Source organism: Mustela nigripes, chromosome 7, assembly GCF_022355385.1.
Source record: "Mustela nigripes isolate SB6536 chromosome 7, MUSNIG.SB6536, whole genome shotgun sequence".
Classification (NCBI taxonomy): Eukaryota; Metazoa; Chordata; class Mammalia; order Carnivora; family Mustelidae; genus Mustela; species Mustela nigripes.
The window spans coordinates 77,577,364-77,604,863 of NC_081563.1; the positions used below are offsets into that span (position 1 = coordinate 77,577,364).

Genomic DNA, 27,500 nt, shown 5'->3' on the forward strand with positions numbered 1-27,500 from the left:
GTTTTTTTTTTTTTTTTTTTTTTTTTTTTTTTTTTTTTTTTTTAATTTTTTATTTTTTATAAACATATATTTTATCCCCAGGGGTACAGGTCTGTGAATCACCAGGTTTACACACTTCACAGCATCTCAGGAAACAAACTGAGGGTTGGGGGCAGGGATAGGGTGGCTGGGTTGTGGACATTGGGGAGGGTATGTGCTATGGTGAGTGCTGTGAAATGTGTAAGCCTGATGATTCACAGACCTGTACCCTGGGGCAAATAATACATTATATGTTAATTTAAAAAAAGAGGAAAATTCAAATCTCAGGAAATGTGCTGGAAGATTTGGAGATCAACCTGGAAAGATTAGAGCAGAACTATGGAAACTGGAACGTAAAAGAAGATGGCTAAGAAGAGAATCTTAGAAAATACCTGTTTGGGGGCAAAGTAATAGGGGCCAATCAGGGATACAGAGAAGGAGCTGGATACAGGAAGGCTGATGCCAGGTGGATTGGTATAAAACTATTCCCTATAAAACTATTCTGGAAGTAAGTCCAGGAAAGAATGTCAAAGAGCGGAGACCAGCAGCAGTGTAGCCACTGCAGATCACTGGCAAATTGTAGAACCGTGCTCATGTCTGCTGTGAGAAAGGTTATATTACGAGGGCAGAGGAATCAATGAGAGTAGACTCCCCATGCCAAAGTGTTGATGGTGAACAGAAAGAGCCAAGTAGTATGTGTAGCAAGAAGAAGCAGAATTGAGGGAAGAGGGGAGCATGTAATATATGTAGTATATATATGTAATATATGAGTAATATATGTAATCAGGGGGTAATATATGAGCAAGTAATATATGAAGTAATATATGAAGTCAGGGGGTGTGATTTGATGGAGCAAGCTCTAGAGTGCTGCTTCTCAAGTATGGTCCCCAGACCAGCAGCATCAGGACCACTTGGAGATTTGTTGGAAATGCTGATTGGCACCCTGCACCCCAGACCTACTGAATCTAAAACGCTGGGATTGAAGCCTGGAATCTAACAAACCTACTGAGAATTCCAATACATGCCCAAGTTTGAAAACCACTAAGCTAGAGGAAAAAGGGAGTGGTTTAATCCTACATATAGGTGGGAGGGCTGTCCTTGAAAGGATGAGTAAACCTACTTATTTTCAGAGGAGAGGCGAAGGGAAAAGATGAAGAGGGAAAAGATACCAGATAGCCCCAGGCTCGTGGTGAGGTCATCTTAAAGAACAAAGCCTTGGGATGTTGGGGAGCTAAAAAGGAGGGTGCCCATATCCAACCTCCAAATTCTTGCTTCCTATACAGTGTGTCTAAGATTTAATTCCTCTTCCTCTTTCCTGTCCGAATAATGCCTCTAAAATCACATTTCACCTTCCACCTTCTTCAGCATACCTTCCCCAACATGACAATCTGTAATTATTTTGTTTCCTTTCCAAATAAGACTATTTGTTTCCTTTGACTATTTTCATTTTGTTACTTAGAAACAGGTCCTCTTTGTCCTATCCCTCCCCGCCTCCAGAGAAGTGCTGAAAAGCACTGTGGTTGGACTGGCTCCCAAGCTAGGAAATCAACAGGTTAATGTCCCATCTCATTCTTGTTTTTCCGTTCTGGATTTAGATTCCTTTCCCCAAATATTTAAAACACTACTACAGAATCTTCTAGCATATGGCATTTTGAAACTCTAGGAAAGATCAGGGAAAATGGAGGGACAAGTGACAAATAGGGAAGTATTTGTAAGAAGAGAAATGATTCCCCAGTTTATGTAAACACTATCAGTGACTTGAATGGACCCTCTGTAAGGATGAGCTAAAACCAAAGAGAGATGTTGAGTAGTAAGATATAAGAAACTGTGGGAAGAGTTCCTGGAGTCTGTTGCAAGGAACAATGCCTGTAACATTCCACTCCCCACTGCTGCTAAGGCAGCTGGATTTTTTGTTTGTTTGTTTGTTTTTGTTTTTTTAAATATTCTAAGCTCTTTACATTTGGCAAGCATAATCAAGAATTGTGTCAGTACAGTACTTTTGCAAAACACAAGGGATGACCTTTCTAACAACAGAGTTAGAAACTATGACTCACTCCCCATTGAGGAGTCTGCAAATATAATGCTAAACAAATATTAACTGTGGGAATGTAAGAAAAGAAATGCCTTAAATCTGTAAGGGGAGAGCTACCTGTGAGCACCACAGTGAAATACAAATTATATTAAACATGTTTGATGTTAGGTTTTATTAGAAACTTAAAACAGAGACTTTTGTTTGAGAGAGAGAGAGAGAGAGTGTGTATGTGTGTGTTTTAAATCACAAGATAGGAATCCTATCAGAAACTGACTTGGCTTTGCATTTCGAGTCGACCCTTCAAAGTCAAAGCCAGAATGAAAAAATCTAAGTTAATGCAAGAGTAAAAACAAGGAAACTAATATTTATAGAGCCCTAATAATTCACTTTCATATATTCTAGCTCATTCGATTCTTTATCATTGTGCAATGCAACTAATGTCTGTTGCAGATGAAGGCCATGGTACTCAACATCTCCCAGCCCTGCTGGCCCATAAGTTGGCCTGTAAGTGATGGAGCTAGTATTCAAACTCAGAGCTTTCTAGCTCGCTGCAAGCCCAGCATTCTTCCTGCTGTGCACTATCTGTTAGACTTTCTAGGTTTACCATGCCTATAGCTGTTACGATTTTTCTAAATCATGAGGAATTCTGTGATGATGATTGATTTTGCATTTCTTTCTGTAAAATTGTACTTTGCTTTGTAATGAATTTCAAACAGAAATATGATTTTGACATTGTGGTGAAATAAAATGGAGATAATATACACATTTTACTTCAATGTCAATATAATTATTGGTAACACATGGGCATGATTTGGGGGTTAGAAGAACCATCCTTTACTTGTCTTTGCATCTGAATGTTATGCCTTAGATTGTAAAGTTCACATAGGCCAAGGGGCATAGTAGGATGTTTGCAGACACCTTGCTATCTTTCAGAAAACACTTCCTTTTTAGCTTTTCTTTAACAGTTTGTTGAGGTAAAATTGGCATCCACTAAAGTGTATGCATAATTTTACAAGTTTAAAAAATTGTGTACACCTTTGAAACCATCACCACAGTCCAAATACTGAACATGTCTCTCACACGTAGAACTTTCTTCTTGCCCTTTGATAAACCCTCCTTTCTGCTTCTTGAAGTTTCTTCCCTCTCCATTGATTTGTTTTCCCTCACCTTATGTGAGTTTATATTTTCTAGGGTTTTTTCTTAATTTTTAAAGATTTTGTTTATTTATTTGACAGACAGAGATCACAAGTAGGCAGAGAGGCAGCAGAGAGAGAGGAGGAAGCAGGCTCCCTGCCGAGCAGAGAGCCCAACTCAGGGCTTGATCCTAGGACTCTGGGATCACGACCTGATCCAAAGGCAGAGTCTTTAACCCACTGAGCCACCCAGGTGCCCCCTTTTTAATTTTTTTTTAAAGATTTTTCTAGAGTTTTAAATAAATGAAATGATTCAGTATGTGCTTTCAGTTAGTAAAAGTATTTTGAGATTCATCTATGTTGCTAGAAGTATTGACAGTTCCTTCCTTTTTATTCCAGAGTTGTGTCCTATGTACACTATAATCTGTTTCTGCTTTCACCCTTTGATGAAATTTTGGGTTGTTTGCTAGTATGGGGCTGTTACAAATGAAACTGTTAAGAGTATTTATGTCCACATATGGATATGTGGATATATGTTTTGTATGGATATGTGTTTTCACTTCTCTGGGGGTAAATACCTAGGAGTGGAACAGCTAGATCATATAGAGGCACGTATGTAACATTTTAAGGAAACTGACAAACTATTTTCCAAAATGATTGTACTTATATTCCCATCAGTGGTGTCAGAGAGTTCCATTTTTATTTTTATTTTATTTTATTTTAAAGATTTTATTTATTTATTTGAGAGAGAGAGAGAGAGAGAACATGAGAGGTGAGAAGGTCAGAGGGAGAAGCAGACTCCCCATGGAACTGGGAGCCTGATGCGGGACTCAATCCCAGGATTCCGGGATCATGACCTGAGCCGAAGGTAGTGGTTTAACCAACTAAGCCACCCAGGTGCTCTCAGAGAGTTCCATTTTTACCCCATCCTCACCAAAACTCTATATGGTCAATCTTAAATGATAACCTTTCTAATAAGTATATAGTGGTATCTCATTAGGACTTTAATTTGAATTTCCCCATTTACTAATGATGTTGGATATCTTTTCATGTGCTTATTTGACACTTATATATCTTTGGTAGAGTGTCTGTTCAAATGATCTACCCACCTTTTTCTTTTATTTTTTATTGGGTTCCTTGTTTTCTTATTTTCATACCCTGAGAGTTCATTAAATTTTTTCCTAGGTTTATATGTAAGCTTTATATGACCCAGGCTTTTATCAGATATATGATTTACAAATATCCACCCCGCCAAGGTTTGTGGCTTCTCTTCCCATTCAACTCGTAGCATCTTTCAAACTGCAGAAGTTTTTAATTTTAATGAAGTCTAATTTACCAATTTGTTCTTTTATGGATCATGCATCCTGTGTCATATCTAAGAAGCCCTTGTTTGACCCAGTGTTACAAAGATTTTCTTTTGTATTTTCATCTATGAGTTTTACAGTGTTAGTTTTTACATTTAATTTTGTGATCCATTTGGAATCAGTTTTTTTTTTTAATGTACAAGATACGTGTTAGAGATCTTTAAAAAAATAATAAGTGGATATCCAAATGTTAAGACACTATTTGTTAAAAAACACTCTCCTTTATCCACTGAATTACCTCCATTTATTTAGGTCTTATTTAATTTCTCTCAACTTTTGTCAGAATTATCTCTAAGTATTTCATATTTTATGTTACTAATAGTTTGAGGGTTTTTTTTTTTTTAAATTTATTTGACAGAGAGATCACAAGTAGGCAGAGAGGCAGGCAGAGAGAGAGGAGGAAGCAGGCTCCCTGCTGAGCAGAGAGCCTGATGCAGGACTTGATCCCAGGACCCTGAGATCACGACCTGAGCCGAAGGCAGAGGCTTAACCCACTGAGCCACCCAGGTGCCCCATAGTTTAGAATTTTTTAATGTTTTAAATGTTTTAATAGGGAATTGGAAGTTACAAGTTCCAATTATTTGTTGCTTATATGAAGAAATATAACTGATTTCTGTATATTGGTCTTGTATTCGACAACCTTGCTTAACTCATGTATTCTGCTTGCTTTTTTTGTGTATTCCATTGGATATTTTACGTAGATGGTCAGGTTTCCTGCTCATAGAAACAGTTTTACTTCTTCCCTCCCAGTCTTGATGACTTGTTTTTTTCCTTGTCTTATTACACTAGCTAGAATCTCCAATGCAATGCTTAATAATGAGAGGAAACATCCTTTCCTTATTCTGATGTTTAGGGAAGAAGCATCTAGTCTTTCACCATTGGAGGATGATACTGGCTCTGGGTTTTCATAGATGACTTTTTTCAGGTTGGTGAAGTTCCCTTTTGTTCTTAGGCTGCTGAGAGTTTTTATCAGTAGTAGATGTTGGACTTTGACAATGCATTTTCTGCACTTATTGAGATGTTCATATGGTTTTTCTTTTCTAGTTCATTAATATGGTAAATTATATTGATAGAATTTTGAACATTAAATCAACCTTCCTGTATTCCTAGGATTGATATAGATACATACTTCTGTACCTATAGATATTATATATTTATATTGTATATATTTATATTATTTTTACATTAATAAATATACTTATATTTATTAATATATTTTATGAAGGAACTTTTATATTCCTTATTATCATGTTACTATCTGTAGAATCCGTATTGATTCCACTTGACTCATTCATGATGTTGGTGGTTTATGTCTTCTCCGTTTTCCTAGTCACTCTGGCTAGAGGTTTATCAATTTTATTGCTCTTCTCAAAGAACCAGTGTTTGGTTACAGTGATTTTTCTCTATGTTTCTGCTTTCTTGAATTTCATTTATTTCTGTTCTGATCTTTACTTCCTTTCTTCTGGTTATGTTGAGTTTACTTCTTTTTTTTGTTTGTTTGGTTTTTGTTTTTTGGTTTTTGGTATGTTTATTTAGCTGGTAGCTGACTCTATTGATTTGGACCTTTCTTTTCTGATATAGACATTTAGTGCTATTAATTTCCATTCTATACATCCCACAAATTTAGTGGCATCCCACAAATTTTATATGTTGTATTTTCATTTTCATTCAATAAAAATATTTCTCAATTTCTGTTTTGATTTCATGTTTGGATGTTATGTTATTCGTAAGTGAATTATTTACTTTCCAAATATTTGGAGATTTTACAGAAAACATTGATTTCTAATTTAATTCCATAGTGGAGAGGAACTTATTTCTTTTAGATTTTATTTATTTATATATTTATTTGAGAGGGAGATAGAGAGTGGGGGTAAGAGCAGAGGGAGAGAGAAAAGCAGACTCCATGCTGAGTGTGGAGTCTGATACAGGGCTTGATCCCACCGCCCTGAGATCATGACCTGAGCTAAAACCAAGTATTTGATGCTTAATGAACTGAGCTACCCAGGTGCCCCAGGGAACATATTTTTATATTACTGGAATGCCTTTAAATTTGTTGAAAGTTAAAAATATGATCCAGAAAAGCTATGTTTTGGTAAATGCTTCCTATCTAGTTGGGAAAAAAAAAAAAGATATATTCTGCTATTATTGGATGGAGTGTTCTATAAATATCAATTAAGTCATGTTGGTTAATATCATTGTTAAAACCATCTATAACTTTGGTTATTTTCTGTCTAATTCAATTAATTAATGAGAAAAGAGTATTGAAATTTCTCATTATAATTGTGGTTTTGTCTGTGTTTTCTTACAGTAATAACCATTTGGGCTTCACATTAGAAACTCTGTTACTCAGTTTGTAAATATTTAGAAGTGTTATATCTGCTTCTTGAATTGCTCCTTTAACATTGTAATGTGATCCTTTTTACATCTGGTAATATACTTTGCTCTGAAATCTACTGTCTGGCATTCATATAGCTGCTCTGGCATTCTTTTGACTAGTGTTGCTTGGTATGACGTCCACTTTTAATCCATTCATGCTTCCCATTTAAAATACATTTACTTAGTAAGCCACATATACTTCCATTTAGCATTTTAATCCAGTCTGACACCCTTTGCCTTTTAATTGGGGGACATTTAGACCATTTTCACTTAGTACAAGTACTAATATGGTTTGATTTAACTCATTTTGCCTTTTGTTTTCTGTTTATGCCATCTGTTCTTTCTTCTTTTCATTTTTCTCTGCCCCCCCTTGATTAAATGAGTAGATTTTATTATTCTAGTTTTTATCCTTTATTGACTTATCAGCCATAATTGTGTTTAGTTGTTTTAGTAGTTGCTGTAGGTGTTATACCATACATTTTTAAATTCTATCCTCAAGTGATGGACCACTTCAACTACACTATAAAAACCTGATCATAGTATACTTCTATTACTTCCTCCCAGTCGTATGCTATTCTATAATATGCTATATTCTACTTAAGTATGTGTTATAAACCCTGAAGTACTTGTTATTTAACCAGTCAGTAATATTTCAAACAAAGTTAAATAATAAGAAAAAAACTTACATATTTGCCCATGTAGTTACAAATTTTATTTCTCATCATTTCTTTCTGTTGATCCATATTTTTGGCTGGTATGAATATTTTTGTGCCTGAAGGACTTTCTTTACATTTCTTGTGGTGTAGATCTGCTGGTAATTAATTTTTTCAGCTTTTGTATGTCTTAAAACATCTATTTCATCTTTTGGGTGGGGGGAACCCAACACAAGGCTCTATCAAATCATGACCTGAGCTGAAATCAAGAGTTGGATATTTAACTAGCTAAGTCACCCCATTGCCCTCAGGTATTTTATATTTTACCTTCTTGGAATCTGAATGTTTTTATATCCCTTTAAATGTTTCTAAATTTTGTTCTGGGTCACAGCTAAGTCATTTTGAAATAATTTAAAATAAGAAAGGGAAAAAAGTGAGGGTATATGCAAAGAAGTAATTAAAATGATTGTCTGTGGGATATAAGCTGGGTAAGGAGGGAAGAGAAACGTTATGTAAGAGAGATAGGGACATGGTGATGAGACTAGTAGACTGTTGGCCAGGGGCACTGAAGAATGGTTGGGATTAGAGTACCTTCTGGAAGGGATGAGCTATGAAAGGGCTGGTTGGAGAGTAGCTCAGGGTTTCAGTTATTTAAAAAAAAAAAAAGAGGAACAATTAGGCCATACTGGAGCCCATCTGTGACCTGCGTGTTACTGACCTGCGATGAAGTGAGTTCAGAAATTGAAAGGGAATGTTTTGGAACACTACTGTGATATCCAAGCATATGATCGGTGAACTTGTGTTTAGAATGTCTTGGCTTTTAAAATCTCATTTGCCTATCAATGTTTACTCTATTTTATGAAACTGTCAGTCTGCAACAGATTGAATATAAACAACAACAACAAAAAATCTGGTCTTTCTCCACAACTAAAGTACTGCTTTAGATTATCGTCACGTGAGTTATCTGAGAAGAGTGGAGGGCAAGGTCTTTGGAAGAGAAGAGTTAGAAGGACCAGCTCCTTGAATATAGAAGTCACCGTCACCCTTTGCCTTCCAAGAGAGAAGGCCTCCTGATTGCACAGCTTCAGGGGGCAGGCTTCTCATTGTATACTACGTGAACACCGCCAATGTAGAACACAGTGTGAATGGTGCTCTGTGAGTGTTCAAGAAGGTGGCTGTTGATTTTTCCATTTTACAGATGGGAAAGCAAACTCCATGTTCACATAGCCAGTCAAGGAAGGAACCAAAATTTGAACCTAAGTGTATCTGTCACACCAAAGCAGACTCTTTTCTCTATACCACTCTTTGTCATGTGCTTACGGTTATGGGGGCAGCATAGCCATAAGCCTCATGAGAACTAGGAAAAAATGCTTTCTGGGAATGTGTTGTGATCCACATGGCCAAACAGTGCATTTCAGTCTCTTTTAGATTTACTCTTGTTACATCTGCTGTGGTAATCCATGGCCAGTTGCTGCCTAGACCCCATCTCTCCATCTGTCTTTGTTGAACCAAGAGGCTGAAGTTCCTCAGGAATCCAATATCCAGTACCCACCACAGGATTTCCTATACTTTCTGTTCATGTGCTTTATTAATTACTTATGTATTAGAAACATTTTTCTAAATAATGGTTTATGGTACAGTAAAATTATGAGTAATTTTAACACTTTTCTCTTTTCCCCAAAATTTATATAATGGGTACATTACTTTTATGACTGGAAAAAGTCAAGTATAGATGTATATTTTAAACCAGATTGTTCATGTAGAAACTCTCTAAGACTCTTAGGTCTCTAATGAGAGCTGAGTAGGTCTGGTTTCCCACCGAGCCTGAGTCCCAGTTGCATGGGAGGCCTTGGCGTTTCCATATAAGTTGGTATTGGTTATGTCCCATGCTCTACAGGCGCATGGAGTTTTTGAGGAATGAATGTAAAAACAAAGTGGGCATTTATCTCTTGAGGCTTTCCTGGTTTCCTCCATTCCTTGTCTCTCAAGTAGGTCTAAGCAAATACAACAGTAGAGCTCATTTGTAAAGCTTGTCCATATGTGACAGGATGACGGATTCTTTTGGAAAGCCCTCCCTGGAGCTCTAAGTCTGTATGCTCACACAGTACATAGGAGGCAGCATCAGAATTATGGGTTTATGTGTCCACCTGCCCTGCTAGGCTGCCATCAAGAAGGCATGGCCTGTGGCCCAGCACAGGGCCCACCACATAGTAGGTGCTCAGTAGCAATGAGTCGAATGAGTGAACGGGCAACCAGTGCTGTCTGCATAGATAATTTCGTGGTGATGTGTTCAATCTTTTCTACCTTAAGAAATTCACTAGCACTAATGTTTATTAGTGTACATGGGAAGAACTTTTGGACTTACCAAAGTAAGACTTATTTTTGTATTCAAACAAATGGCTTTTCACTCTGGGAAAATGTAGAAGAAATAAAGAACCCACCAAGGTAAGCAAATATAACTGGATAGGGTAGGATATGCTCACTCAGTTTGGTTTTAAATAATAATCAAAAGAGAAAAGAGGAGCACATGGGGTGCCTGGGTGGCTCAGTGGGTTGAGCATCTGCCTTCGGCTCAGATCATGATCTCAGGGTCCTGGGATCGAGTCACACATCGGGCTCTTTGCTCAGTGGGGAGCCTGCTTCCTCCTTTCTCTCTCTGCCTGCCTCTCTGCCTGCTTGTGATCTCTCTGTCAAATAAATAAATAAAATCTTAAAAAAGAAAGAAAGAAAGAAAAGCACAATTTTACTTTTCTGAAAAATAGCACTGCAAATCAGTTTTGATGTGAAGAGATCATTATTAAATCATTAAAATACTTAAAGATGGTAAAATGCTAATCATCACAATTATTAATTAAAAGTAAGTCAGAATCTTTCATTGGCTTCCTAAGCACAACTAGCACTACTTAAATATGTGTTATTAATTATTGTTGTTAATCTGAGGTTTAAAACCTGATCCTCTTTTGGGAGACGAAGTGTCAGGATGGGTGAATTTTTAAATGTGCCTAAAACGAGGACTACCAAATGAAGGTTGGCTTTTTTTTTCTTCCATCTTGCCAAATCACTCATTTCGTCAATAAGAAATGCAAGTGACATGCAGGCAAGATAGATATACGCTAAGTTTCAAATAATTTCTTTTTATAAATTTGCATTCCAGTCAGATGGGGAATACTTTGATCCCAATATGCACCTCAGTGATGTTAAGAGTCTAGACTCATTGTAATGACTATGGTTCATCTACAAAAAAACTATAAAAAGACTAGCACAAGCTTAACTATTGTATCTAAATAGAGAATGCTTCCTCTTCTAGATTTGAAGACTAAATATAATATAGAGCAGACAGTTCCATCCCTAGTTTTTTTTTATTATACCTTTTGAAGTAATTTGTATATACCTTTTAAATAATTTCAAGTGCCACAAAAAATAATGTTAATAGCTCAAAATCAAAAGTTAAAAAAAAAACCTAAGTATAATTTTTTAAAATCTTTTTCTCCTCAAGCGTTTTACGATGGGATAATGAGACAGATGTCTCTCAACTGGAAGGACATTTTGACATTGTTATGTGTGCTGACTGGTAAGTACATAAAAATCATAAAACTCCTGTTAGGAAAAATAGCTTTGCTGGAGTAATTGGGCTGTGCTGCTTTGCTGACGGCTAAGCAAAGTCAACAAATGAAGCACAAAGCCACCTTAACCTCAACAAATTAATATTCATCTCCCTGTGACAGTTACAAGGTAGTCTTCTATCACACAGTAACTTCTACCACATTATTTCCCAAAGATTGATTTTGAGAAGCATTTCCATTTTCTGGAATTGCCTCTGTTTCATGCTTGACGTATCAGTAAATGGACGACTTAGGCAAATTGCAAATAATTATGGCTCAGAGAGGAATAGTCTGGAGAAAAAAGAGTTTATCAACACAAACAGCTCAATTAGCTTACTTCTTAGGAGAGATCTGACTATTGATATAAGGGAATATATGTATATGTGTGTATACACACATATGTGCCCCGACAAATAGACGCATTTGTGCAATATCTTTGGGGAAATATCTTTTCTTAAAATGTATGTTTGCTATCTAAATTTTCAGTGTCTTCAATTAAGATATTTAATTATACACAAAACAGGAATTATAACATTACATTGTATTGTTATGCAAATAACATTAAAATCTCTGTCAGGTGCCTGCCTTTAAAAATAATTTACATTAGATATTTTTTCTTCTCATTTGGCTCAGTCTACTTACTGTTAATGAAGTCTGATCCTAAGTTACAGGATAAATCTGTATCAAACTTTAATAATTATTTCAAATAATCTTAGGTATTTTCTTTCATGCATGTTGACTAATAAATATTTTAACATAAGGAAACACTGACAGTTCAAAAGTATTTTCTCTGTTAAGAGTAAGATCTTATTTATAGTTTCATTATGTTCTTACAACACTTGAGATTGAAAATACAAGTTCAGATTCTGAAGAAGTTCTATTGTATTGATTAACCCAATTATAAGATCCAGAACCTGGAGAAGACTTTTCCTAGAGGGGAGTTAAATGAAATTTTCAGGCAGTCATTATTATTACTATTTTAAATAAAACTTTCAATAGGTAACTCTTTTATGTAAGTCATTGGAATCAGATTTGCTTTCTTTTTTTCTTCTGAAAAAAAAAAAAAAAAAAAAAAAAAACACTCCTCCGTGGAAAAGAAGCATTCTGTTGTATTTCTAGCTGAGATTTCCTAGCTTTCTAAGGCCCTTTTAGTGTCTTTGTACCCCATTTCAGAAAAACCTTGTTCCAAAAGAGGGAGAAACAGATTTTGGACTCATCAATGATATTGTGCCTAATGTTACATTCCTCATCTAATCAGAAATAAGGAGTTAAACCCTCAGCATATGATTTGAGCAAGTAATTTAGTAAATGCCTCTCCTCACCAAATATGAGAAAGGATCCTCCAGGTTTCATTGCACAGATGAAGATAATGCTGGCAGGATTAGGTCAGATTAAGCACGGAAGTCAGATCAGAGAGCAGCAGAAAAGACGGAAGGAGGGCAGCATCTTCTTGGAGGTTTAAGCGAGGGTCGCGTGCATGGGCTCCAGATATGCGGTGAAAGTCAGGTCTGGCCAGGAGATTTGGAGGTAAATGTGTCCTTCACATAAATACCAGGACAGCCTGGCTTTGTCAGACCTTGTGTCATGGACACTCACACCATGTCATCCTATTTGTACCAGAGAGACAAGCAGAGGAAGTAAGATTTAAGCTCTTTTCTGATTAATGTTCTCAGTTAGGTTAAAAACAGCCACACAACATGTTTGAGAAATAGTCCTTTTCCCCTAGCGCACTACAGGGTCACGGACAACTGATATCCATAGTGCATATTCAGAGAAGGCTTTCGTTACAAATACGTCACGGAATCCAATGTTAGATGTACACACACGCACACACGCGCACGTGCGCACACACACACACACACACACACACACACACATCTGGTAGCTAGGTGAGAATTTACAGATTCAAATGAACTAAGTCCGCCAAGTTTTATTTTATTAATAGCTTTTCTATGCGTGAGTTGTTAAGTTGGGTTCCCCCCACCCCGGCGTTCTAAGTGCCAGAATGTCAGCCTGTTTATAAATTCCCATTTGTAAATGTGAAACATTAAGCTACTCTCAGTGCAATGCTGATATTATTTCCAAAAGAAATGCTTTGGTAATGGTCTGTCTTCATATTCACAGGGATGGGTAAGCTGCTTAGAAACTTAGAAAGCACAGTGATATTTCTAATACGCATGTCGTGCGCACAGCAGTGAAGCTCCGGCTCTGGCAGCTTTTTATGTCCTGTCGGTTTGGTGTTTCTCTGGGAGTTATGTGGGTGCTGTCCCTAGAAGACCATGCTGCATTTTTTTTTTTTTTAAGCAGTGTCATAGAGGAGAAAAAAAGCAAAACAAAACAGAAAAACCCTCTCTTTGGACACTACCTCCAAGATGAAACCCGAAATCCTCTGTGGCAGAAACAGGTGCCCCACATAATTCATGATCACACTGTCTCACACCGCCCTGCGGTTATTGTTAGTCAGTGAGATCTGGATTAGGCTGTAGGAATATGGAGCAAGAGTTGGAGTTCAAATATTAGGTACATGGATTAAATTCCTTATTGAAGCATTTCCAGCAAGGGTGGCATTGTCCGATTCTCTGAATAGCTAACCAGTGGTCCTGCTTGATCCCATTTACATGAAAACAAGCTCTATTCACAGACCTATTCCAAATCCACGTTGTGGTTCAAGTAAAATGCACATGATTACAACGAGCTGGGTGAAATGTTTATGTTTTTAAATCATTCATATATTCATATATTTACATTCAAACATTCATAAGCCCGTGGGCTACGGGGAAAATAACTTATTTCCCAGAAGAGACAGGCTTCTTAGTTCACATCTCCATTTAGGAGCTCCACCAGATTATAAAATAAAGAGACGAGCTGCGAAAGCTAGTCATTATTTCACCATTCAGCATTTTTGACAATGAAATACAGTTTTATGGTTCAACAGTTCCTAAATAACTTGTGAAATGTCAATTTTGAAATAAACACAAGGAAAAAATCGAGGTACAGCCACACCTGCAAAATGATGCTGTTGACAAACATCAAAATATTAGAATATTTCACCACAGGTGTAGGAAAAAAAAACCCGGCCTATTTAAGTTCCTTGGTTGACTTATTTAACATTGAATTTCATATAAGAGCTCCTTTCTGCTGGAATGCAGTCCAGCCTTGTCCTTGCTGAGTTTAGGATAGCAAGTGATTGTTAATTTTCAGCCTGCCTTTCCAGACTCTTGTTCAATCACAATAATCTGAGTCTGGAAGTAAGATGTGTGTGTGTGTGTGTGTGTGTGTGTGTGTGTGTATTCAAGGAACACTTTCAGTGAGTGTTTGATGGCTTTCCAGTTTATTGTAGCTCTGCAAAAATAAACATGATTCTGTACATTTGGATTCTCTAAAGGCTTGGAAAGCAAGTCTGAAATGCCACCCATAGCCTGATGCACTGAGCTATACCACATCAGCATGCACAGTCTGAGACTTTGTGGAGAAATGGGGGAAGTTTACATCACTTCACTGGCTCTCTTAGCGTTTTTGGACTAACTATGTACTATGGATCATTTCTACTTCCTATTATTCTAAATGATGAAGGAAGCTTGGTTTTTAAGGTATTCTCCTGGAAGGATTTTTTTTTTTTTTTTCCAAAGCAGTCTCTAGAATTTTTTTGTTTTCTTCCCGATGCTGTGATCATGGGTGGTTCTAGGTCATAACCTTTACACCTGAAAAACTCTTTAATGCAAAGGCAGCCAGCCCTTTCATCCCATACCTGAAACTCAGTCCCAGAGAAGATAAACAAGCTACCAGAGACCTGGCACCCCATGTGGGAGCCCCAAGGGAGACCAGACCTCCATCGGTCCCAGCTCCACAGCGATCAGTTGATAAATACTGATAGAGGCCTTTCTTCTCCTGAAAGTTAAATCTAGAACAGTGACTTTAACTTAGCACATTTCACCTTCAGGATGACATAGAGGCCCCCTTTCTGCGGATGCTGGCTGAGAAATACCTCCTTGTCGCCTACACTAATTAATTTCCCAAGGAGTGGATTGGGGAATGCTCTGAGCTCTGCATGACACTCTGACTGATTCTAAGGGAGGCAGTGAAAGTGTCCTGGCACCTTCCCTTTGTCATGAAATCTCTGATTCAGATCCATGGAATAAAGCGAGAGTTGATACCACTAGTGCATTATATAGAGGGCCCTGTGTGTGTGTGTGTGTGTGTGTGTGTGTGTTTAATAGCCAAACTAGACTGACTGTCGATGTATTTTGATCAGTAACTGAAGGGAGAGTTGCAATGGTATCTCCATTCCAATCAGTGACCCACTCAGCCTTTTTAAAAATAGATCCACTTAAGCTTCTGTTGTTCTCTGAGCCCATTAGGACTTATTTAAGGGGTGAATTTTCAGGACATTATTTATCACTCCCGCTAAAGCACACTGAAATTGCTCATATGATATATCCTACAAAGTGTAAATTCTGCTTCGGAGCTAAGTAGAAAGATGAGCTTGCTGGGATTAAAGACTTATTAGAGAACTCTAAGAATTGCTTTTGGGAAATTTGATTTGGAAGAATAGAGTGGACAACATCACCATTCAAATAACTGCGTTTTGGAATAGGTGCGTGGGTGTTGTGTCACATTCTCCAGTGATCTGCAATGTTAAGATCTTTGTCACATCACCAACATTGAGTGAAAATAGTACTGTATCAGGTTATGTTTTAAGCTCAGTTTTGAAGGGGCTGATTATTTCCAACAAGCTTACCAGCTCCTAGGATGCACAGGTTGAAACTGAAGAGTGGTCTTTTGCTTAATGTTATATATTCCAACCAGCCAGGTCCCCAGTGGACCCGAGTAACTGACAGAGATATTTTCGTGCAGTGATAGTCTTCTTAAAAAACAAAACCAAAGGGGCGCCTGGCTGGCGCAGTCAGTTGAGCATCAACTCTTGACCTCAGGATTGTGAGTTCAAGCCCCATGTTTGGTATAGAGATTACTTGAAAATAAAATGTGTTTTTTTTTTTAAAGGCAGATTTCTTATAACTATTAAAATTTAAGATATTATCATCCCACTAAAGAGTGAGGTATATAGCCCTGAAAACTTTAAAAGACACTTAGATAGAATTTTCTTTCTTTCTTAACAACCTTTAATGACTATGAATCACTGATTAATATGACTTAGAGGCAAATTTTTATAGCATTTGTATTAGATATAGTCTATACTCTAGGATTTAAGTATTTTTTGATAGAAGGATGGGAAAATTTTCCCCTGGCACATCATCAGGTTATCCTGACTGCTGGATGGAGTTGGGATAAGGTTCCCATTCTAGACACGATTTCTAGTTCCTCTTAAAAGCATTCTTTTTCCATTGCTCAAAGCATCTTTTATAGAAGAACCTTCTATCAAACATGCCATGGTGAAACCCAAGCTCTGACTTCTTGGCAACTTCTCATAAGCCGTTCTCCCCACTCCTCTTTCTTAAATGAGAGAGTTGGTTGGAAGAGAATCTGATTAGTGAGGCAGCTTACCCAACCATTGATTCTTCCTTAACAGTACCAGTCAAGGAGTGTATATACCCTGTTTTAGGGTCATTGAAACCAACATCCTACATAGGCTGCTCGATTTCAAATCCTGTTGGCCCGTTAGTCAGGCAATTAGCAGACACTTACGGTGTCCTTCTAGGTACGCATGTTGTGCTAGAATTTGCTGTGCATAGGTTACTAGAGACCAGAAGCTCTTTGAGGATGGGAACCTTGTTTTTTTCCTAGCTTGTCTCCAGTGCCTAAAACAGCCCGTAACATGTAGCAGGTATTCCACAAATATTTGTCAGCTAATATATATGATTGACGTAAGGCCCACCACTGCTGCCTAAGTAGCCCTTTATTGACCAGGAAACTGAGGCCTTGTGTGGAGGCTAAGACCTAGAAGAAGGGTCAGAGTGCTGTTAAACCCTGCCTGCAGTGTGACTCCACGCAGCAGCTCTCCTACTGACAGGTCATAGCTCCCCTTAGCTCAGAGAAGGATGAGGTAGGGCCCTAGAGTAAGAGGTACTTACTCATGCTTTGTGAGGAGCAGCAAGACCAAGGCAGAGGGGCCCACAGCAAACTACAGCATTAGAAATGGGAGTAGGAGGGCTCAGGCCTCTCATAGGATGGCTGATGCACAAGGCTGCTAATGCTCTGGCCCATGAGTCCCAGAGAAGGGAAATCTCCCCAGGCTTCCAAGATGAGGCCTGGTGAAGATGGGCTCAGATGGACCCACCAGGGGGGTGACAGAGCACTAACAAAAATTCTCAAAAGACCAGAGAAGAAAGATGGAAAATCACAGTGAACTGGGAAAAAAATCAACATGGAGGTTAAGGGAGAGAAAACCCCCGAGTTGCCATGGCCTCTGTGTTATCTAGCCCAAATCTGGTCTTTGGTCTTGGAACTGTTTACTCCTGGGTCACTAGTTGAGTCTGACCTCAGTACTGCTCCTGGCCACCAAAAACCACTGCTACCTGAGATCTGTTCCATGGTTTGGGCATCATAGGGCTGGTGTTAGTTTCTGGATGGTGACCTCACAGTACCCTCAGTGGACCGATGGCCCAGGTCTACAGAAACTGGGCTCTAATGACGGGAAGTGTTTCATCTCAACCAGATGATTCCCCCAAACAGCAGCTTAGACATTGTCCCTTTAACATTAACACATGGCACAGTCGTGTGTGAATCTTGGCCAGCTGAATGTTGATGACTTGGCTTTGGTCGGATAACACTGACCACAATCTTTTTTTTCTCCCAGTGAGACACTTGAATGGAAGGAAACAATTTCTCCCCTTTGGTGTTGAGTAAACATGTATAATTAGCTTTGTGCTTACCTCCATTAGTATCATTAGACTTGGAAACCCAGTTTAATCTGGATTCTGCTCTCTTCTCAATGTCAGCCTCTTTCTGGACCAGTACAGAGCCAGCCTTGTTGATGCAATAAAGAGATTACTCCAGCCCAGAGTAAGTATGTTTCTATTTTCTCCTGAACACTGGCTTCAGAATAATTAGTCTGTGCACAAAGATGGAGAGAGTAATGGAATGGCAGGATTAATGTCATGTAATACTTTAATACTTATTATGTCCAACTTCAATTAGGTCTTCTGATCTATCAGATTCTTTCCTAATCATAACTGGGAAACTTCTTACCCTTGGCCTTCTGATAAGGAACACAGTGGGTAGTAAAATAAATGAAACCGCTTCAAAGATAGTGTGAGATTATTTTTATCAAAGAATTTCTTGAGTCTTTTCCTTTGATAACAATATCTTCATATTAAAGTAGAAGTATGATATTGAAAGTTTTCTGTTGACTTCTGTCATTTTAAATCTCTTCAGTGGTAACCTTTGTCATTGGGTATTTATTTATTGCAAAAGAGTATTTTTTTCTTTTTATTTCTGTTTATATCAAAGAAAAAGGACTTCAGATGAATCTGTATATTAAAAGTTCTTTGCTTTAAAAGGAAGCCATTATTTACATATTATAAACATTAGGTCACAATGAAGCCAAGCATGGCATAAAATATTGTGCACATTTTTACATTTATATATCCATTTATGCCTGTGAGTAAATTACAGAGTTTGTAGCCACTCTTATTTTGTTGGGCTGTTACACTAAGCTAGGAGGTCCTGCAGCCTAACCGGAGAGTTAATATACATCTATTTAAAGTAAGAAAATGAGTTTAAAGCTCATGCATTAAAAAAAAATCTTGTAAGTATGTAAGACTCTTGCTGTGCCATAGGAATTTAAAATAGGTTAACAATGTTAATGCAGTCTAAGACAGGAACTCATATTTATCTGAGAAAGGACTGCAGTGTGTGTGTGTGTGTGTGTGTGTGTGTGTGTGAAGTATTTTCTGAAGTTTTGTTTCGAAAGTCTTTTTCCAAAGATTTGCTCTAGTCTTCTGACCTCAATGAGACTTAGAGACTAATACCTTTCAATCTTTCTTTTATATCTTTTTCATATTGAAGGTTCCCAGAGCAATTTGATAATCGTCCTTTGCCTTACACTGTTGCTTTTTATTTTGTTATCTCTGTATAGCTCAGAAACTTTAAATAGGCCTCTCAGAGGAGTAACCACCGCTTGGTAAGTGGTAATCAATTAAATTAAATTGGCCTTCTCAGTTCCTCCTGTGAGGTGGGGAGCAGGTCTTGAGGCAAGGAAGGGGCGTGCTCCGAGCTATTGATGGCTGCAGCCACGGTTGAGTGAGCAGCCCAAGTTGAGGGTCGAAGAAGGAACTGGGGGCCTCTTCATCCCCCCATTAACCTTGGGTGAGTCTTGTGAGCATTTGCAAGGTCAGGATTTTCAGAGAGGGCACAGAGATTCTTGGACGTAAAGGCCTCTGTGAAAAATGTATCATACATAAATACAATGCTTTCAAGGACTCCCGGATCTCACACTGCACAACTGTACTTCACCAACACTCTCCAAAGCCTATTTGTGGCAAATACTCCATTTTGCAGGGATTTGCGTGGTTTGCCTAGCATCTCTTGTGAATCATGTGAGTGATTTACAATACAGAACCGTCCAGGCTGGGAATAGTCCGAAGTGCAGATTGGGCTAGAATCTCTAGCAGCTCTCCCTTATCCTTTATTAAACCCCGAACCTTGTTTAAAGTGTGGCCACATGTGACCGCCCTCCTAGTGACAGCTGATATTCACCCGCAGCCGGGAGAAGGACGAGGCAGGGCCCTGGGGTAGGTGGTGCTTGCTCATTCTATGTGAGGAGCCAGGAGGCCAGATCAGAGGGGCCTGCCTAGACTGCAGCATTCAAAATGAGAGTAGGGGCCCTTGCTCGGGCCCCTTCTGGGTTGGCCGCTGCACAAGGCTGCTGGGTAGTGTAGCCTAAGGTGTCAGAGAGCTGCCATAAGAGAAGAACCCCAAGCTGTGAGTGGCACCTGGAAATCCTGAAATGACTGCTTAGGACTCTCATCCCCATCGGGAGTTCTGGGGAGACAGGCCGCTCGCCGCTCCCAGGGCCTTCACCGGGCGGGCCATAGAAGAGTCACATAGACTTGGCAGTAACCACCGGCAGCTCCATCTCCAGTGCCAGCGGGCCAGAAGGGTTCCCAGAGCTGGGGTAACCAGAGCAAAAACTGAACTCTTCCTCTTCCAAGCTCTCAGGACCGGCTGTGCTGCTTCCAGAGGCTCTCCCCCTGCTAGTGCAATTGTCGTGGAAATCACAGTCCAAGACTAAGGTATCATTAAAGGAGAGCTGCTTTTAAAATTCTCTTGAGTCCAAGACAACTCCTCCGTGGTGTGTGGCTTGGGTGCTGGAAGTGCCATAGGACGCCCGCAAAGAGACAACTTCAGGGGATGCGCTGGTGGCTGCTGAGTTCTTGGTAATCAAGGCTCAGCGAGTTCAGTGGTAGATACAGCATGTTCTTTGGGTGCTCTGGAAAAATGGCACTTCGGCCAAATGCTCCAGGTTCGCAGGAGGCCCAGTGTCTGCAGCTAGGGTGGAGGGCAGGAAGACTCAGAAGTATCTGCATACAAGACCCAAGTCTGCTCTCGCTAGCAAGGCTCTCTAAGCCAGAGCTTCATCACATCGGGGTGAGGGAGGCATAAGTCCTCCCTCTGGGCCAATGTACAATAGTTATCGACGTGAATGACTAGCACAGCGCCTGGCACACAGGTGCGTTCCAGAAAGAAGACTGCTTCTTTTTTTATCACCGCTTTAGCTAGTCAGGGTTAATCCACATGAGACACGGGTCCAAAGGACCTTTTCGCTCTGGCTGACAGGAGGGCCGAGTTCCAGGCCCAAACTAGCACTATCAGGCTCTGGAACTACCTCTCTTCACCCTGTGTTCTTCTAAGTCGTCCTCACGGTGGGAAGGGATGCTTAGACCCTGGAGTCCGCAAGCTTAAGGTGCAGATCTGGGCTTTGCCACTTGTTGGGTTCCCCACCTGTAACACGGGGAGGGCACAAGCCAATGCGTCAGAAAGCTTTAGCGCATGACGGGCTCTGCATCTGTGTTAGCTCTTGTCACCTTGAAAAAAACCCAGAGAAGACCGTGGGGAGTACAGAATACAGGGGGCATCTTCCTTGCAGAAATGCTGTTGGGGGTTGGGGATACACTCTTCTCTAGACACAGACTTTGGTGGCTTCTGCACGCACCTGGGCATGCTGCATGTCCCCTGCCCCCGTGTTCTGCAGGCCTTCATCAACCCCTGATTGTCCCCAGAGGACTGTCTACTTGGATGGAGAAGACACTTTTTACTGCAGACAGAGCAAGCGGAGAGCGATTACTGCTGGAAGGAAAAACAAGAGGTTTCAGGTGGCTAGCTGGGGGAAGAAACAAATCTGCCATTTTGGGGTGTGTGGTTCCTTGATGTCTAGCTGAGGCAAATCAGTGGTCTGGAGTCCTACAACCCGGTCGCAAAAAAAGTAGATGGAGAGGAGTTGTTTTCCTGCTTTTCCCTTTTTGTAACAGAGTCATGAGGGAGGGGGACCAACCCCAGAGAAAGCCTAGCCACCAAGGTGGGCTCCTGGCTTGGCTTGGATTCTCAGCCACACGGGTACCTGTGGTTGCCAAGTCACTACAGGAAGCCCCAGATTTCAACAGGAAGTGTTTGCGGCCGGCCCCACATGGAAACTTTCCTCAACTTGCGGGTTGAGAGTAGCTGTGAAACTCTTGACTTCTGCCAGGAACTTTCTAGCAAACTTAAAAAGGCAAAAAGAAAAGAACAGGTACTAAAAAGGAATGAAGTCAGCAAAATTTACTTATTCTAAGGAGCAATGTCCCCCCCTCCACCCCTGCCCCTTGCCCCCCTGCAACCTTTTTCCCTCCCATGAGTGGCTCCATGTTGCTGGTGATTGACAGGTAACCCCCTGCTGTTGTGTTCTTTAAAGAACATCAGCAGTGTCTGATATCAGAGGGCCAGAATGTAATTTAAAATACAGCCGCGGCAACCTGCAAGTTGAACTTTAGCCTGGAAATGACAACCAACAAATGGTATCCACTAATATTCCTCTGAAATGGCTTTCAGTGTGGGGAAGGACACCAAGCCAGCTAGATGGTGTGAATTTTCTCAGAACCATTAAGAAATGGATGGAGACGCAGTGCTGACAGCTCTCCAGCTGGTTGCTGCAAACCAATCGTCAAGTATTCAAAAATATCACCTTGGAATTCATTTAACCTTTAGAAACTGGCCTGAACTAACTGACACATTCCTGCAGCCTCACCCGGACGCAAGGAGGGCCACGAATGTAAATTGTGGGCTCTGGTTTTAGAAGAGCAGAGAGATTTCCTCATTTTTTATTTTTATTTTATTTTATTTTTTAAAAGATTTTTATTTATTTATTTGACGGACAGAGACCACAAGTAGGCAGAGAGGCAGGCAGAGAGAGAGAGAGAGAGAGAGAGAGAGGAGGAAGCAGGCTCCCCGCTTGAGCAGAGAGCCCGATGTGAAGCTTGAGCCCAGGACCCTGAGACCATGACCTGAGCCGAAGGCAGAGACTATAACCCACTGAGCTACCCAGGCACCCCTCCTTTTTTATTTTTTTAATCCAACATCCATCTCTCCACACATCTGCACAAACCTCTGTTTTGGGTTATGTCAGGGAAATGCTTTGTGAGTGTGGGCTCAGGGTAGTGAACTGAGATGGTCCTGGAATGCCCCTCTGTTCCTGTCTGGCTCTCTGGGTCAGAGGCCCCCAAAACTGCCACCCCCACCTTGTTCTTGGTGAGAATCTGTGTTCAGCCATACATGCCTCTCAAGTTTGTAGGAAGAGTCCCCAGATGGTTTTAAGACCCTCAGAGCAGGGGCCTAGCTCTAGAAGTTCTTTCCTGAAATCTACCCAGCTGCTTACTCAGCATGCGTGGTACTGAGTCTCTGCCCCCAAAGAATTTATAATCTGCTCGTGGACATGTAACACATACACACACACACACACACACACACAAACACACACGTGGAATCACAGTGGACAGTGAAAACAGCTTGTAACAGCCCAGCCCTGGGTCAGAGAGTGAGGCTGTTGTTATTTGTTTTGACAGTCTTTCTAATTCATACCTTCTGTAGAATGAGAGATACTCAAGGGTCTGGACTCTGTCTCGATACAACAAACATTTGTTGAGCAACTACTCAGTTTGTGGCACTGTGGTGGGAATGTGAGGTGTGGGTGTAAACACGGGTCATGACCGCCAGGAGAATCTCCGTTTAGGAGGACACATTAGTGCCTGCGCTACCAGGAATTACAACACAAGGTGATGAATATGCCAGAAAGAGTGACTGAGTGCCTGAGGAAGGTGTTTCTAGAGGCAGTGGCATTTTCCTTTGGTGCTGAATAGTAAGCTTCTAAGCTTCACGGAAGGGATCTAGAAGACAGCGTCCCTGGTGGAGGGAATGGCGCTCACAGGTCCAGAGCATGAAAAAGTATGTTGTGTTTTGGGATCAACATGAGAAGTTTTCCCTGGGTAGACTGTGAGAATCTGTGTGGTTTGGGGGTTAGGGTTGGGAGGGGCAGGAGATGAAGTGAAAGACTTGATTGGGGGTGCCATTTTATGAAAGGCTGAGGACACTACATGAAGAGACTGGGCTTTATTATCTGGGTAAAAGAGAGCCACTGAAAGTGTTTGAGCAGTAGTATAGTCAGATGTGGATTCTAGAAAGATCAGATTGGCCAGCACAGAGGCTGCAGTGGAGTAAGATAGAGCCTGAAAGCCGCAAAGCTCCTCAGGGCACCATCGTGAACCAACTTGTACATGGAATTGTCAGTTAGGAGAGGGTGGAGATCTGAAGGTGGAGAAGAGGGGACGGAGGGGATATTCACGGAGGAGCTCATTCAGTAGACAATTACTGGGTGCCTCTCAGATGCCAGAGGCTGTGCTAGGACCTGGGTGTAGACTAAGATTCAGTGTCACCCTGCCCCGAAAGAGCTCACAGTCTAGCGTGAGAGACAAACAAGTGAGCAGTTACCTGACAGTGTTAGGGAGAGAGCAGCGGTTTGAGCGAGCTGTGGAAGCGGAGAGCAGGAGAGCCTGGCAAGGAGGAGGCACACCGTAGAGGCCAGGGGTGGTCAGCTGAGGCATCCCAGCGACAGGGAGTCTAATCTGGAGTTTGGGGCCAACAGTACTGAGTTCCACTATAGACAGAATAAGTTAAAAGTACTTGCAGAACGTCCCCATGGAGTGACCTAGGTGGAACCTGAAAACAGGGGTGGGTCCTGGACTTTGGTGAATGCTGGAGATATATACTCGAGATATATCAGTGAGAGCCGAAGTCATGGACTTTGGTACACTTGGCTCAGGGAGAAAACGTAGGCAGAGCCCTGGAGACCACTGACAATCAAGGGGCAGGTGGAGAAGCCAGGGAAGGGGGTTGAGAGAGACGTAGGGGAGGAAGCAGGGAAAGGCGGCATCTCAGAAACCAGGTAAAGAAAAAATAAACATAAGCTTAAACATGTAATTGGCATTTAATAGTTGGTTGCCTAGAAATGGAACAGGAATAAAGGCATTTCACTGGCATAGCATATTCCTTTTAAAAGAAATCTGAAGCATACTTATTTTTTCCTGAAGTACACACCCTTTAATATATGAGTATAGATTAGTCTAGCAAAATAACAACAACTGAGCTCATGATGTAAACAATATCATTGCTGTTTAGTGGAAATACTCTTTTCTCCACTCTAGGGATAAATGAATTCTCTCAGATTTCTGCCCATCAGTCAAAATTTTACGTTCAATTGAGTGTTCATTCTGAGTTTAAGATGAGTCTATGACTTCAAATGCCTAGAAAGTTGGGCTTTAGTAAATTGAAAATAATTTTTCTAAAGTGATGGGCTAATTTGAAATCTATATTTTTTTTCTTGTTTGGATTTTTGCAGCCTAAATTGTGAGGCATATCTCTCTGATTGCACCAGTGTCTTGCTCCACTGGGGACAATGGGAATTCGAAAGCCAATTCCTTATGGGGTGGATGCTGGCACTCCGTGACTGTTTATTGAATGAATGGTTGATGTACAATTGTCCTTCCTCAATATTGATTCACATCTCAAAGGTGTCTGTATTCATTGAAATGAAAAAGAAAGCATTTTAAAACCCATAACTGAGTAATTAGAGATTAAAACTACTGCTCATTCTTTCTCCTTGTTGCGGCTCCAGTATTGTGCACAGAACGCTGCCCTCTGGAATCCCATCAGAGCCACTGACTCTGGAAGAGCTTCTTGCAGAAAATCTTTTCTAAAAAATAAGCAATAGAATGTGGCCTTCGAATTCCCAAAGAAATAATTTCTCAAATTATTTCAACATCTGGATTTAGTTTATTCTCTCAATGAGTATTGATTGAGAGTCAGCTATACACTGGGCACTGAGAAAATGCAGTGAATAAAACATTAGAAGATCCTGTTGTCAGGGAGTGTACACTCCAGCCGGAGGAGATCTGTGATCACAAACAAAGGTGTAAGGTGTGTTAGTGGTGAGGAGCACTCAGAGCGAAGGTAAAGTGGGGAGGAGGGTGGAGAGTGATAGGGAAGCAGTGGCTATTCTAGAGGGTGGTTAGGGAAGGACAGGTAAGCTGGAAGAAGACCCAGAGAAGGAGAGAGGTCTGGGTAGAGGGGTCTGTCATATGCTTACCTGGGTCCCCCTACAGCTCACCCCAACCAACAAGGAAGGGGTCAGGGGTATGCGGAGCATGGACTCATAAATGTAAACATCAGCCCAGCCAAGAGCCTTGTAGCCCTGTGAACATTATGATACATAGCTTAGATAATAGCTACTAAAAATCAACTCTTCGATTGTAACTGTCAGACAATTTTTGCAGGTGACTTTAAAATAAAACAACATCCATTATTCAAAAATCCAGAATGGCAAACAGCTCTTAGAAATGACTAAAATGACCTACTGGTATTCTCCCTTTGTTTTTTTGTTTGTTTTGTTTTGTTTTGTTTTAACAGAGACTTTTGCTCCCCTGCCAAGACCATATATTATATCTAGTTTCACATCAAAATGAATTTTTGCTGCTAAGTTTGAAAAACGCCTGAAAATACCAATTAATATTGGAAAAGCTGACAGAACCTTAAGTGTAGTGGCATGATTGGTGCTGCTATAATTATGTGTCTGAGTGTGTACATGTCTATGTAAACACAGTATGAAAACACACTTGATGTCCAGGACACAGTATTGGTGTATTTTCTTACAGGTAAATGAGGAGAAGAGAGGGAGAGGAAGAAAGACCTGATAAAATCTTTCCAGCACTGTTAAGTGGTGGAGATGTTTCTAATCTACATAACCTTGCTTTTCAGATGATATTCAAATTATTTTCACATTCATCACCTCATTTGAATCCTCGTGATTTCTCTGGACTGCAGGGGGGTAGGGGAGAGGGCAGAGCAGACTTTGTTCTTCCCATTTGGTGAGTGAGGAACCGTGATGGGTCAGCTGAGGTGACTGAGGAGATTGGATTATGTCCTCCCCAAGGTCCCTTCTAGCTCAACAGTTCTGTGGCTTTTTTTTTTCTTTCTAATTTCCCTGAGGCGACAGCTGTGTAATGGTGGAGACTTTTTAAGCCCAGAATCCCTTCTGCCACATATTCCTCCTCATATTCTTCAAAGCCTTTGCTGCACGTTTAATCATCTGTAAAATGTAATGTCTACTGCACAAAGTCATCGAGAAAACGGTTGAAGTGATGAAAGGGAAGGTTTGTGAAGCGCCCTGCATGGTCGTCGCCATCATTATTATTATTATTATTGCCGTCACTATTACTGATAAGGAGGCAGTGAGGGGGTGAAAATAGCATCCGCGTTGGAAGTAGGTATGTTTTGCCAGTTGTGTCATCTTGGTCAACTCTTCAACCATTCCAAGCATCCTGTAACGTGGAGCCGATGATGCCTACACTGTCGGATGCTGTGAAGAGTCAACGAGACAAATAGAGTTCCTGTCCTTGAGCGGACACTCCTGACATGAGTGGACGCTCGATAAAAACTTGGCCGTAATAAACAAGAAACCACCTTTCATAAGAAACTGGGATATACTTTCATGATTCCCTCAAAACCTGAAGTGGCATTTCATAAAAGTGAAGTAGAATCTTGAAGTCGTCTCTTAAACAAAAAGCAAAGAAGATTCTGAAGTTTAGCTGCTGTGTGCCTGTCTAGGAGGGCAAGGTCCACACACACCCATCAGCAAATGCACACCAGGGAGTTTCCTGTCCAGTGGTCTTCTGAAAAATCTGGTACCTAGCTTGCTCAACCCCGCCCATTCTCCCTGCTGTAGCAATCTTTCGAGGTTGTGCAGTTTATTTAGAAAAGCCTGATTACCCTTGTTATACCACTTCCTTTGAAAAGCGGTCATCTGAGTGCCGTCAGGAGCTGCTTTGCTCTAATGATGACTA

At 40.5% G+C, this 27,500-nt stretch overlaps 1 protein-coding gene across 2 annotated transcripts in view; it reads left to right on the forward strand.

The window, feature by feature from the left end:
- Nucleotides 1-27,500, forward strand: part of CAMKMT (calmodulin-lysine N-methyltransferase) — a 378,137-nt gene that overhangs the window by 343,734 nt on the left and 6,903 nt on the right. For both annotated transcript variants that reach the window (XM_059406224.1, XM_059406225.1), the window contains 2 exons: nucleotides 11,073-11,147; nucleotides 18,075-18,138. In XM_059406224.1, coding sequence (XP_059262207.1) covers nucleotides 11,073-11,147; nucleotides 18,075-18,138 — 139 coding nt within the window. The remainder of the gene's footprint in view (nucleotides 1-11,072; nucleotides 11,148-18,074; nucleotides 18,139-27,500) is intronic.